Source organism: Solanum pennellii, chromosome 9 (genome assembly GCF_001406875.1).
Source record: "Solanum pennellii chromosome 9, SPENNV200".
NCBI lineage: Eukaryota > Viridiplantae > Streptophyta > Magnoliopsida > Solanales > Solanaceae > Solanum > Solanum pennellii.
In genome coordinates this window covers 81,288,177-81,302,568 of record NC_028645.1, presented here as the reverse complement: position 1 = coordinate 81,302,568, position 14,392 = coordinate 81,288,177, and the positions used below count along the sequence as shown (strand labels likewise).

Below are 14,392 nucleotides of genomic sequence, written 5' to 3'. Positions count from 1 at the left end.
CAGGGTTTATTAGCGAAAGCGCTTTCTAACGATTTTCTTTTTCGTATCTAAAACTCAAAGACTGAAACATCTAATTAAAGGTCTTATCTTATCAAGAAAAGAAAACATTCTCTTCTTATAAAATAAAATGCTACCTATAGCAACAAATTAACAATTAACATGCATGTTATCATATATAAAGAGGCAATTAGAGGGAAAGTGAGAGGAAGTTGTGAAGGGAGAGAAATATTGTTGCTAATTAGTGAGACATTTCAACATGACTTAAATTTAAAAATTTGTACTTAATTATTTAACAAAAAGAATAAAAAAGAAACATTGCAACTATACAACTAAATAATAATAATATTTGAAAGGGAGCATAGGTCTTAAAGCCATGTTAGACTTCATAGATGATGGCAAAAGGTGCATTTGCATGTGCCTCTCTTGGTCTCTTTATATAATTCCTACTAATATATTTTACAAAACTTTAAGTTATACACATCGTTAATATAATATAAGAAAATTTTATATTGTTATTCGTTATAACATGTAATTTGTGTCATTTTTAAGATTATAAATTTCATATTTTAAAAAAGTTTACGTATAGATATTTTTTGAGTGACCTGATAATAATATAAAAAGCGGATACGTTGATGATGTATATAAATTAAAGTATATAGTATTATTATGTTGTATGATGAGTGTGCCCAATTATGGATAGGCAAATTGACAAACATAATTAGTTTACTTCATTGCAAAGAGACCCTTCTTGTCCTATTTTTATAATATTCTTATAAAGGGGCCATTTGGTGGGGGTGTTGATTTGATTTTGTTGAGTGTTGTCATTAGTCACACAGTGCTGTTTTGTACAGGCAAGAATCTGGGTTGGGCCTTCTAATATTTCCAATTTGGTATTGTATATTGCTCGAACTTGTTTGAAATTGAAACGTAATTATTCATTCTTTTGAAATTTTTGCCTATTAAGGCAAGGATGGGGTGTAAGATGGTTGGTGATAGTGACTAATGAGTGCAACGGCGTTGTCTATTGATCATTCATATTATAAAGTGGTCGTCCTTGTTTAGTTTTCGATGTTTACACTAGATCAAATAAATGTGTAACATATATCTGTACATAGACCTTCATTACTTAACTTGATTTAAGTTAGCACAGTAAACAACTCAATTCTGGATATACTTTTTTAACATTAAGATATTTGTGGAACGTACTTGTATCAGATCGAGGAGTTTAGATGGTCGCAATGAAAGTTGAGGTGTTCAACTTTTAATGAAGACCAAATTTATTAAAGTGTTTATATATGTGCATTGTGCCTTTAAAATATTATTTTGTGTTAAAAAAAAAATAAAGTATATAGTGTTAGGGCAAATAGACCCAAATATAGAGCAAAAAATGATTATAGAAGATTCACACAGCCTATAACTAACTGATTTGACATTCAAACATGATTAGTAGAAGAGGCAAAAATTTAAGATTTAAAGCTGTTAGTAGTATTACTTATTAAATGAATAGTTAAGGGAAATAACCACTTCATTAACTTTTTTTTTTATTTCTAAGAAAAATTCGCATTCGCTATCCTTCGAGTGTTGACAGGATAAAACCCTTTACTTCTATGCAATAGAAACCCGCACCAGACAAGCTCAGTACGACGAGTTCGACCCTGATGGCAAACCGATTGCTTGCTGGCAAGGACTTTTAAACTTGAGACCTCTAACATGAAAATCCCAATCCCGAGCCCAGACCACTGAACTACCCCGAAAGGTTTTAATAGTTTTTAAGTACCTCTAATAGGGATTAACTAAAAAAAAGTTAATAGGGAACATATATCAAGTAAATATATTTGCTAACTCCTTCTATGAGACTTTTTGAATCTTATGCATTTCAGCAACATGTTTAACACATAAGTTTACATTACATGTAATGCATAAAGTAAGCTTTTACCAATGCCAAAATTTAAGAATGGAGCCTATAAATGCATATAATATGTAGTCTATGAGTTTGTCAACTAAATGAAACAACAACTGGAAATTAAGTAAAATGATGAAAAGTAAGAAATAAATATCATAAATACTACAAAATCAAACTGATATCTCCTTTGACCTTTGAGGTGTGTTGTTCTTAATTTATCTCAAAAGTTAGGAGAAAAAATGAATCAAGATGAAGTGATGCTTTAGTGTAGCAAACTTCATTTACTCTGTATCTCTGATGCTTTCACTTGTGAGCCACAACTTCTTTTGGATAATGAAAACAATCTCATCCCCTTCCTGGTCTTGATCTGGCGTTGGATCAGCTACCGCTTCCCAGTGCAACGGAGATAAATACTTCTTTACAAAGTCAATAACATGTTGTTTGTCGCGGAAGATGACAAAACCACTAGGCCTTACTATGCGATCTATCTCGAGTAACAGATCCTCACCACTGCAGCCTTTCTTTTCAATGTCGGAGAATATATTCCATGCATGGAGCAAATCATAGGTCCTAGGATATGTTGAGAATGCTTCACACCTGCACTCAACGATGTGCAAGGAAGTAAGATTTCCGATGATCAGCTCTGGTTCCGAGATTCTAAAGGTCTGCATGCTTCTTATGGTAACAACAACAAGAACATATCCAGCGTAGTCCCAAAAAGTGGGGACTAGGAGGGTAGAGTGTACGCAGACCTTGGTCCCTCAGAGGTAGAGAGACAGTTTCTAATAGACCCTAGGCTCAAGGACTTACGTTGAGAGAATTTACCAAAAATGTTGCTGCACCCGTGTTAGATCCTCCAAAAGTGACACGCACATGTTGGAATTTTTGAAGAGTCCAAGCAAATTAAAACAGTAATGTACATTTTTTCCTCAGATTATTGATATTTAAGCAGGTTTTAAATTTCATCTTTGCTGTCGGTTAATAGACCTACTAAGAGAATCTCACAAGGTCGATTTTGTGAAGGATGCTAGATTGATGCCTATAAAATAGACGGGAGAAATCTACGTAGTTCTGTGAAGTAAGAAATCATTTACGTACCAGTCATGAGTTGTGCCAATCAAACCACGGTCATATACAATCTTGAGAGTGTTAGGTCCATCTTTGGGTACAACGTTCATGACCCAAACATCTTTGTCCTTCAAAGCAGCAGCAAATGACCCCATATTGGCCTTCATGTCCATGATATTTCTCAGTGTGTCGGAAGAAATCTTTGAACTTAAAATATTCCAGTAATGTTCAACTCTTCGCTGCCAAAGCTCCTGCGAATAAGCCAACAAAAGCAAGAAGTATAATAAGCTTTTCCTTTCCATTCTCACGATTCACCTGAGCACTTTAATCTCACATGTGGAATGATATGGCAGAAGTCGAAAAAATAAGATCATAAAATTACCATGTCCTTCTCAAACATTTCACTTGAATACCCAAAATCAGCAAGACGAGGAGGAGGAGTGGATAGCCTTGCTGGCCAAGGAGCCAACCCGCTTCCGCCAACTTTGTGGTCATCTGATATCAGAAAATGAGAATAAGGTTATACGTTTTGAGGAAAACGAAACAGAACTAACATTAGCATTGTTTACTAGCTTCAGCAAATCTATGACTTATTTTCTTTGATAAAAACAAATTAGAACTTCTGCTTATGCCTATTGTATCACAAAACTAATGGAACAATATCAGATGTAAACACTCCATAAAAAGCTCCAAACATAATCTTAGCACATACGCACGAAAATTCACTTAGAAGATTGAACAATCCAGGAAGAGCTATACATTGTTTAGTGTACATGACATTGTACACTCAAAACTATAACTTTTGATCGTGCTTAGGTGCTTTGACGAGTGGACTTTCTCAGTATACTATGCATTGTTCGAGAAAGCCTTCCGGAAACTACAAATTTTGGTGTTTAATTCTATCTGATTCTGAAGTTGGGTTCGCAAAGTTAACATTATTTTTGTTATGAGTTACTATTGCTTAGTTGACCAGGTACAAAACACTTCTATCTGCATTTTTACTGCTTTACACAGGTATACCCACCATCACCGATGCTCAAGAATGAAAATAAGCAAGAGACAGGACACTTACGATCAGAATAAGGTGTTATGCATGCTTCCATGTTCACACCCCAAACAGCATCAGGATCATCATTGGACCGACAAAGTGGTGGTTGAGTACCAGCTGGTCTTTCCATGTAACAGTCGTTGTTTAGAGGCTTGACCCAAATCACTGTTTGGTTCTTTTTTTCTGCTATTCTCCAGCACATGCGTTCAACAAGTGTGCTCATCTGTTTCCATATTCTGAGATCCTCTTCATCCTGTGCATATGCTTCGGGAGATGAATAGGCAAAATAGCCTCCAGGTCTAAGCACCCTATCAAGCTCGAGAAGAAGGATGCCATCCCTCTGAAGCCAATCGATCCTACAACGGGAACAGTGAGCAAATTCAAATGATCTGCTTGGATAAGGAAGCCTTTTTGTCCCAAGAACACCAAGATATGCAGGAATTCCTCTCTCTAAGGCAAATTGGATCTGATTCTGATGCACATCATTCGGTGCCAATGACATTGCTATGATATCAGAGGATAGAAGATAACCACCAAAACTAGCCACACCACAACCAACATCAAAAACTGTGCGTATCCTTCCTCCATTGTTCAAGTTATTGTTCGGAAATTTCAGCATCTGCAATCACGATTACAGGTAAGACAACTTTGAGGAGTGTGAACATCTTAAGAGTTGACGATTTAACTAAGGCTGGTTACATATTTCTTTCTATTGACAGATCTGCAATATTTCAAGAGATAGAGTGCTCACATTTGCAATTAAAGCAATGTACTTATCAGCTCCATAGTGAAAGTGAGTGCCTCCACCAGGAAATATGATCTTTTCACCCTTAACAACCATCCAGTTTTGGTCAGATTTCTCATGTGCAAGGTGAGTATGTGGTATGTTTGCCTTCCAAACCTCATCTCTACTTCTTGGCCACTTAATCGGTACCTACAACAACATCCAAGGGGCGAAAGCAAAAACAGATGTGTCTGATCAGAAAAAAAACCCGAATAACATTGGAAGTTAGAGCATATTCTTGACTTATATTTAGTACTGATATAGCTTATGCACCTTGTATCCAGCTGGAGGAGGAATCAAGCAATTGAAACGTCTTTCGGGCAATGGGCAATGTCTTTCATAGTGCTCCATTAATGTTAGATCCAGCTTCAATCTCATTTGGTATATGAGATGCCTGTCCAGACAGGGAATTAACTCCGAATGTCGATCATCGCAAACCTTTAAAGAGACAAAAATAGTAGAACAAAAGTTAGAAAGTTAACAAGACAACCAAAATGCGGCAAGTGTTTTCCCGGTCTTCCATATAGCCACACAGTCTCACGGGTTAGTTAAATGAGAGTGATTGTGACATCATCTATCAACAAAACGAAAAAGAACAATATAAAAGGAAAAATAATACTCACTGGGAAGCTCTTAGAAACGATGCCATCTTCACCATCTTCCAGCCCAAACTTCTCATCTTGCTTGCTGCTAAGATCAGAGTCATCATCTCCACCCAAATACGAGGATCCCAGTTTCCTCAATGATCGGCTTCCATACTCTAAAGCAGACTCACCGTTGCTCTTAGAGCCAAAATAAAAATACAGGACAACAACAAAGAGTGCAACAACAGCTACAGAAGTCAATAAGCGCTTCTTCTGCGCTCCATCTGATCTCCCTCGCATCATTTGTGTAGTTTTAGAATCTTTAAAAAAGCTTCACCTTCACCCTTTCCCCTTCAGTTCTTAGAAGTCATTGCTTAGGTGGACCAGTTAGCTCCAAGATCCCGAACCTAACAGATTGCAGAAATTAGATTCTGAAGGAAGATGGATTTCTTCTATTGGTGAAATAACCTGCAAAATCACATGCAAAAACAACTAGATCAACTCGAGTAGTGTGGCAAAGGGCAAACAAAAAATAAAAATTAAAATAAAAAGAAAGAAAAGCCACCGAGATATTTCAAAAAAGAATCCAAAAAATTAAAAAAAAAGCATTATAAACGTCCAACCGAAGTAGATATTGCAATCTTGCATTCACACATACTATATTTCTTTGAAAAGAACATGTAAATTAAACTTCTACTATGTTTCTTGTACAATTTCATGATCTCAGAAACAATCTTTGAAGTCATATTGAACTCCACGAAATTTTCCTGGCTCAAGCTCGGATATGATACTCCAACTTGGGTATTACTCCTTGAAATTAGACGATAGGTATGTCTACTTCTCTAGCCAGTTAGGGAATGAGACGGAGCAACATATAGATGATAAGAAAGATCAAACCAGCACTTATTTTTAACGGATTACCAAAGAACCACATCCACCCCCCACCCCCCCCACCCCCCCAAAAAAAAGAAGTAATAGGCATCAAATCACACTTATAGTGTACTAAGTGATGCATTCAGAAGGAAAAATGGAACTGGAAGAGGAAGACAATGTCAAGTGAAATTCCAGAAACAGAGTTGGCTAACTGCTGGTATATCATTTACGTTTCAGGCTACATTGTCGGCAGTGTCTTCCACTGCCTCACATTCTATTTTTCGTACAACGACTGAAAAAAGAGAGTTTAGATGCTTTTTACTATATTAAAAAAATGCAAATTCACAATGGAACTTCCCATATCTACAGCTGAGTAGTATCTCAACTATGAACAAGATTCCGATGCATACAAACATTTGGACTAATTGTGAAGACCAATGAAATTCAACTTTTATCCTTGGATATCAAAGCAATAATGTGCTTATACTGATGACAGGTATAAGGATAATTTAAACTTGCTGAAACACGGATCTGGGTTGATGCAATTAAGAATCCAGGATTACTTATACAAATAAACAAGTCTAGGCCCTATTAGCATTAATAGGTCGAACAACAAAAGCAGAAAACAGATATTACCCTAGCTGAGAATTTTAGCATAAAAATGGCAAAGGATAAGCAGAATCCAACATGATCCATTAAACGACCCATAATTACTACTGATACAAATTAACAAGATCAACCAGTAACATTAATGAGTACAAACAACCGAACCAAAGAACAAATTTTGGCCTAGATGGATACTTAACCAGCTCAAACGCAAATGTCTTGGACAAGCCAGATCCGATATTAAAAAAAACATGATTGTCGATACAAATCAACAAGACTAAGCAATGGCATGTACAAGAAATAGAGCAAAAGATTAGAACTTTCCCTAGCTGAGCATGATTAACAAGCACAAAAGGCCAAAAATGAGTAAGCTAGATTCAATGTTAAAAACAAACATGTTAATATAAATCAACAAGATTAAACACTAGTTCAAAACATTCTAACACATTAAAGGATCTAAAACATTATAGCAAAAGATCAGAACTTACGCTAGGTAGGATTAACAATCAAAAAAGGCCAAAATGGATAAGCCAGATTCAATATCCGGCAAAAACAAGATTAACTACTAGTGTTAAAAGGGGCTAAAACATTAGAGCAAACTTTAAACTAGCTTATAACAATTAAGAAGCAAAAGAGAGCAAATGGGTAAGCCATATTCAATATTAAGAAAAAACTCACGATTGCTACAACAAATCAACAAGATTAAGCAGTAACTAAAGCGTCCACAATATTAGAGCAAAAAGATTTGAATTAACAAGCAAAATGGCGAGGGTTCGGGTTCGAAACAGTACAACGAAAGATTACAACTCTGACTGGATAGGCAAATAATAGAGATTAAGTTTGTACAAAATCTGTAAGAAAGATCGAATATTGAAAAAAAAAATTATAATTATTAATACAAATCATCAATATTAATCGCTACCATTAAACGCGTCTTTAACGTTTGAACAAAAAACTTAGAACTTTGCCGAGTGAAACCAATTAAGAAGTAGAAAAAAAGCAAATAGGTAAGCAAGAAATCAGTCAGATCCACAAAAATAAAAAAGAATCTTACAGCAGAATAGATGCAGATCTGAAATTGGAGAAATGAGTACGTTTTACAAATTGAGAATAGTAGGACGTGTCAAGAAAAACAAGAAAATAGTTAAGTGTATGATGGAGAGAAAGAGAGTGGAACAAAGCTCTGTATAAAATGAAAAAAATGTATTATTGGATACAGTTGGGAGGAATGGGGGTGGGGTGCCGACAGGGTGGGGTTGGGGTTGGGCTATTGGATCTCATTTTCAGTGAGAAGGTGAAAATCTAGGGATATTTTATGCCATTTTGAGAAAATAAAGGGTATAGAAGTGAAAGGTACAAACTTTCATGTTGATAAGTGTGAAATTGAAGGAAAAAAAAAAAGACACAAAAATGGCCTATTCCTAGAAAATAAAAAATAATTACAAACAAGGTAATTTTGGAAAAATAAGATCAATCATTTATAAATTTTAAAATGTCAATAAATTTAAAACAAATTCAAAATTGTACTTATTTGTTTTAGAAATAGAGAGAGTATTATCTTAGAGTGTATATTGAAAATAATTTCAAGTATACACGAAAAAAAATATTTTTAGTATTCATTAAATATTTATTAAATTTTATTTGTTAGATTTGATAGAGAGTATGATTATTTTTTTTATAAAAAAAAAAACTCATATTTAGAGGTGTAATTTTTATTTTATTTTTTTATTTCTAGAGTGTCGTACACATTTTTAGAGCCTGTTTGGCTCAGCTTAAAAGCTGGTCAAACTGACTTAAAAGCTGGTTTTTGACTTATTTAGCTGTTTGGCAATACTCAAAATAACTTATTTTAAGTTAAAAAAAACTTATTTTAAGCCAAAAGTTAAAAGATGGGGTAGGGGTAGGGGTGCTTTTTTTTTTTAGCTTATAAGCTGTTTTAAGTTAACCACATTTTTATCTTTTTGCCCTTAATATTTTTATACAATCTCCAAATTACCCACATAACCCTAACATCTCTTTCTTTCATTTTTCCCTTTTCACGTTTGGCATAGCAACTTCAGCACTTTTATCCAAACGCATAACTGCTTATTTTAAAAATAAGTTTCAGCACTTTTAAAAGTATTTTTTTAAAGCTACTTTTATTAAGCCCATCCAAACGGGCCCTTAATGTAATTTTTGCTCTTCTTTTTACTCTATCTTTTGGTGTTTAGTGTAGTTTCTTGTGTTTACATATTTTAGAATTTAATTAGACTTTTATGGTATTTATGATAAAATCTTTTTTTATTAAATTTTACAAACATAAATTATTAAATATTTGAGGAAGATTAAAAGTATTAATTGTTAGCTAACTTAAAGGATCAAAAATGTTAAATGCATATTTTAAAGGACTATTTTAAACCCACAGGCCAAATTGACAGATCACGTGCAAGTATTTATTTATAAAATTTGTTAATTAAAAAAATTACACAATACAATCTTGCATATTGTATAACCTTCAAATTATTACCATTTACATAATTATTTATCACGGGAATATATAAAACATTTCATATTGAGTATTTACGAATACTTTAATTTTTTTTATTTTATCTAAATATATGTGAATTGTAATAATTTTTAAAATAAGCTTATTTGGGGATCACTTGGCTGACTGGCCATTTATGTTAATATTCCAAAAATAAAAAATAATACACACATAATGTATTTATTATATTCTTTCGTAAATAATTTCTATAACATCATGTTTAATGTAATTTGATAAGTATAATCTGTGAAGGATAAAATATACATCGATTTTTTCTTCCCTCTTTTCATAGTTAGTGTCTTACTGATCTTTTTTTTTTTTTTTTACAAATAGAAAATTTGAGTTATTGTTACAACTTTGATTAAACAAAATTTACCAATATAAAATTTTTAAAGCATGTCAATAAATAAGTTCCTTGAAAAAGTGTACCTGGAAATTTGTGTTCTATTTTTAGGTAAAAAATAATTTTAACACATTATTGGACTTATAATAATATCCAAAACTAGTGTATATATATCTAGAAAAATTATTATTTATGGCAAACTTGAAAGAGTTCTTTTTTTGGAGATTATTATTTGAATATCTTTACTGCTCAAGGCTATTAGCAAGTATATAAATGAATGTATGCTCCTTTTTGGATATTTTCCATTTTTTTAATATGGTTATTAATTAAGAAATAAAAATGATTAAAAATTTGTTGAGATCTTGAACTCGTGACATTAATAAATAATTAGAAAATTGAAATTCCATGAGGAATGGGATCTTTGCCCATGGATGGTCACCATGTGCTCTTGATGCAATAAATTTCAACATTTCTTATAATACTATAAATAAATAATTTATTATGGACGAGTGATATTCTTATTTAAAAATTTTAGTGATTTTTAATTGACATGTAATTCGAAATCAATAATTTAGTGAGATAAATATAAAAATAAAAAATGATAGTGTAGGACTGACTTTATAATTTTTACTACACCACAGATATCTTGAAAATCATAGAACGACAAGAAATTAGCTATATATATGCTTCAATGGACATAAATACTTTCGTATGAGTGACACATTATGAATCATAAAATTTCTAATTAGTTCGAAAAGGTGATCGTGAGTTGTGGTAATGGATTAATTAGAATGTAACTGAGTTAGAAGAGAAGATATTTAACATTAAATAAAATCTCACATCGATAACTGAATAATACCTATAAAGTGTAATATTACACTCTTAACAATATTTTCAGTCTGCATATAATTAATGTCTGAGTGCATTATCAAATATTAATTTTTATATCACAAAACTTTGATCAAAATCTGTAACATATATACTACTATGAAGATTAAAGTTTTCTAAAGCTAAACAAACATATATACTTCTCTTTTATTTCTTTACACAATTTATTTAATTCCGTGTTAGTATCAAAACCATTAATATATATTCATTATTTAATCATAATCAACTAATTTGCATTGTTACTTTTTTTTTAATCAATAAGGTTAAATTATTTTATTTAAATGCTACGAACAAAGTAATATATAAAACATAGTATTATTGTCAATATATTTTGAACTCAGAGCAATTAGATATTGTCACACATATAATACTTTTTTCCATTAGAAAATCATTTTTTCATTGTGATAAGGAAAGATGTAAAAAGTTGAAAGTGATATCAAAGAAATATAATTTATGTGCCGACAGATCTTAGATAATATAAATTGATATATAAATTAATTGTAGATTAAAACACACGCAACATAGCTTTCTGTTTTTAAGAAGATCTCGGATATGAGTCCTACTTTAATATAAAGTTACATTTATTTAAAAGAGCGTTTTATTTATTAATATGAAATTTTTCAACACAAATTCAGATATAATTAGATATTAATACAAATTTCGAACATTGAGTTAAAAAAATAAAAATATATAAAATTATTTCATTTATGATACATCTTTTTAAAACTTTTACGACCTTAAACTTTGATCTGATGTTTTTTTTTTCTCAACCCAACTCTTCAATCCTCTAATTTTTATTTATTTTTTGTAAAACAGTCCTCTATATAATAATAGGTGAGTTTAATTTATATATATATATATATATATATATATATATCTACTTCTACTTCTTATATGTAAGTGACAATAAGCACACAGCTGAAGGTCAACATCTTTATATCAGCTGTGTGTTTATTTACATACCCAACTATTTGGCCTACTAGATTAGGTTTCATATTTCAACCTCAAGGTCTGGGGTTCAAACATTTCCAACATCATCTTTAATTTCTGTTTTAATTTCAGTTTTTTTTTCCCGCTAAATTAATTACTCCCTCCATTTACTTTTATTTGTTATGTTACGTTTTTTAAAAGTCAATTTGACTAATTTTTAAATTAAATTACATTAATTTGAATTTTAACCAAAAAATTTAGATACTCAAAACTATATTGCAATTTTTTGCATATCAATATGATGAAAAAATATATTGTAAAATGTTGATCAAAATTTTTTATGATTTGACTTTAAAAATGGAAAGTATGACAATTAATAGTGGACGAGGGAGTATTGTTAAAGACCTCTACATCTACTAATTTATTTACAAGATTTTCAGCTTGAAAATTTGTGTTTTAATTAGTAGAAGTCTTTGATTAATTTTAGCTTATTTATTAATTTGAGGCTTTTGACATTTCGTATACATAAATATATTTCTTATTCATATTTTAGTTGCAACACAAGAGACAACCAATATGTCTGCTTCACATGTGTGGTTCCACGCGATAATTAACAACATATTTGACTCTTAAAATTCTATTTGTGTCATATATATTGGGACAAGGAAAATAACATATATTATTTAAAATTACATAAGATACTATAAATTACAATAATTAATAACTTAAAGTATTTAATATCATATTGTAGTTTAATTAACTTTCTAAATTTTATCCGTGTCACATAAAATAAAATAAGAAATAATAAATATTGGCCCCGTATTAGCACGAACCGCATGTGTCTAGTATATATATATATATATATAAGTTATCTTGAGATGTCAAATATGAAATCTTGAAAATAAGTGTTACCTGCTATAATATATAATGTAGAAATTATTTAAAGTAACTATATACATTAAGTAAAAATAAATATAATTATCTTAAAATTTAAGTTTACATAATTAATACTACAAGTTGCATGTGGACTTCAACGAAAGCTGTCAATTTCTAATCATTTTCGTCGGTGGCTTATTTTGGGCTGGATCTACTGTGTTGGGCCAGTCTAAAAGCCCAATACAAAAAAATTCATAAGCCCATTTGTGAATGTCCAAAAATTAAAGGGCCCAAACTGAACATTTACGATGGGCTCAATAGATAAAGGCCCATGGACCGAGTTAACGCCATTCACTACACTCACATGTGATGGGTTCCTAAAATTGGTCAAAGTGATCAAGCCGATGCCATAATTCAAGTCGATGATGTTCATTGCATTATCAACTCGCAAGGTGTGGCGATCCAAGATCACCACACGTTGTTGAAGATAATGTCATGAATTGGAGTGTGTTCAAATGACTCTTACGTTCTTAAATTTGAACTCGTTAGAAAAAGAGATAGATAGATAGAGAGACGGAGCGTGCTCGGAGTGTCTCGAGTTCCGAGAAAGATCATAAGTCACTAGGAGCAAATTTTCACATTTATATGGGCTTGTTGAGTTTGTGGTGTGAAATATTGGGCTATTATCATAGTTTTTGGGCCTTTAGAACTGGGCCTAGGAACAGTTCCTCTGAGTAATCATATGCAAAAATGAAAATTGTTTCTACAATTTTTTTTTTTTTTTTTTTTTTTTTGTTTCTACAATTATTAGGAAATATGAATCAAGGATTTAAACTTCATAAGATTCGAATTGTACTAATTAAGCTACAATCTAATAGACTAGTGAGTAAATATGTTCAAAAAACTTACTCCCTCCGAGGATGGTCTAGTTCAACTTGGAACAGAGTTTAAGAAAAGAAAAAAGACTTTTTAATCTTATGTTTCTAAATTAAAGTTATGTCAAATGTACCAAAATGTCATTTAATCTTGTGGTCTTAAACATGTCACGTGAAAAGTTAAAATTAAAGTGTTGCCAAAAGAGGAAAGGGGTCATTCTTTTTTAAACAAACTAAAAAAGAAATAGGGACATTCTTTTTGAAACGGAGGAAGTAATATTTATGTCTAGTAGATTTCGTAATGCATATATAGAAAGTAATATTTATGTCTAGAGATTTCGGGAAAATGCTTGTTTTTCTCTATAATTTGTAAGTTGGGGGGTTTATGTTTTTTTTTTCTTTTCTAGAAATTCATTTTTACCGTTTTTTTTTGAATGATTGTTTAGTAATAAATATTTCATTATTTGACAAAAATAAGAATCTTTTAGTTTCTTTGAGGAAAAAAAAACAAACGAGTTAATTTTTAAAATAATACATGTGAACTATTATCATTTCGTGAATTTTACATTCAAACTATGAGTTGGTACCTTTCTCTACTTGGATAATTATCATCTACTCAATTAAATGTGTTCTAATATATAGACAACGATCGATGATTCAGATAGAAGAATTATACAATTAAACATTAAATTATAAAACTTACTGAAAATTGATAATTCAAATATATTTTTGATAATTATGTTTAAAAACACATAGAACGACAACTTTTAAATTTTGAGACAAATATGTTTTAGATAAGTTGATTTTGGCTCCCAAAAGTGCCAACAAATTAAATCTTTTTGATATTTGTTCTTTAAATTGATTACAAGATAAGACGTGAATTACTTTAATGATTTTTTATGTGGTATTTAACGGTTCAATCTTAGTGATGAGCACTTAATTTAAAGTTGGTTAATTTTATTCGATTTGTTTGTGCTAAACAAGAATATAATTATGAGCACCTTTTGTATGGAACAAATTACTTTGCATCAAAACTTGGAGAACATCATGGAGGAGACAACTAAGATTATTATCATAATTATTTTTATAA

The 14,392-nt window shown here is 31.3% G+C and overlaps 1 protein-coding gene across 1 annotated transcript; it reads right to left on the bottom strand.

Moving 5' to 3' along the window:
• Positions 1–1,851: 1,851 nt before the first annotated feature.
• On the bottom strand, positions 1,852–8,070 carry LOC107030941 (probable methyltransferase PMT3). Its single transcript, XM_015232156.2, has 8 exons — positions 7,921–8,070; positions 5,427–5,855; positions 5,077–5,241; positions 4,771–4,953; positions 4,044–4,638; positions 3,354–3,466; positions 3,002–3,222; positions 1,852–2,500 (listed from the first exon to the last, which is right to left on the bottom strand). The coding sequence occupies exons 2-8, from the start codon at positions 5,688–5,690 to the stop codon at positions 2,185–2,187; spliced, it is 1,857 nt and encodes a 618-aa protein (XP_015087642.1). The 5' UTR covers positions 5,691–5,855; positions 7,921–8,070; the 3' UTR covers positions 1,852–2,184.
• Between the last annotated feature and the right edge of the window lie 6,322 nt (positions 8,071–14,392).

Bases quoted from the DNA above. Each gene is read 5' to 3' on its own strand.
- LOC107030941 (XM_015232156.2), bottom strand. From the start codon at position 5,690: ATGATGCGAGGGAGATCAGATGGAGCGCAGAAGAAGCGCTTATTGACT. The intron at 4,954-5,076 runs GTGCATAAGCTA...ATGTTGTTGTAG, and splicing joins CTCCTCCAGCTGGATACAAG to GTACCGATTAAGTGGCCAAG. The intron at 4,639-4,770 runs GTGAGCACTCTA...TCGTGATTGCAG, and splicing joins ACATTGCTTTAATTGCAAAT to ATGCTGAAATTTCCGAACAA.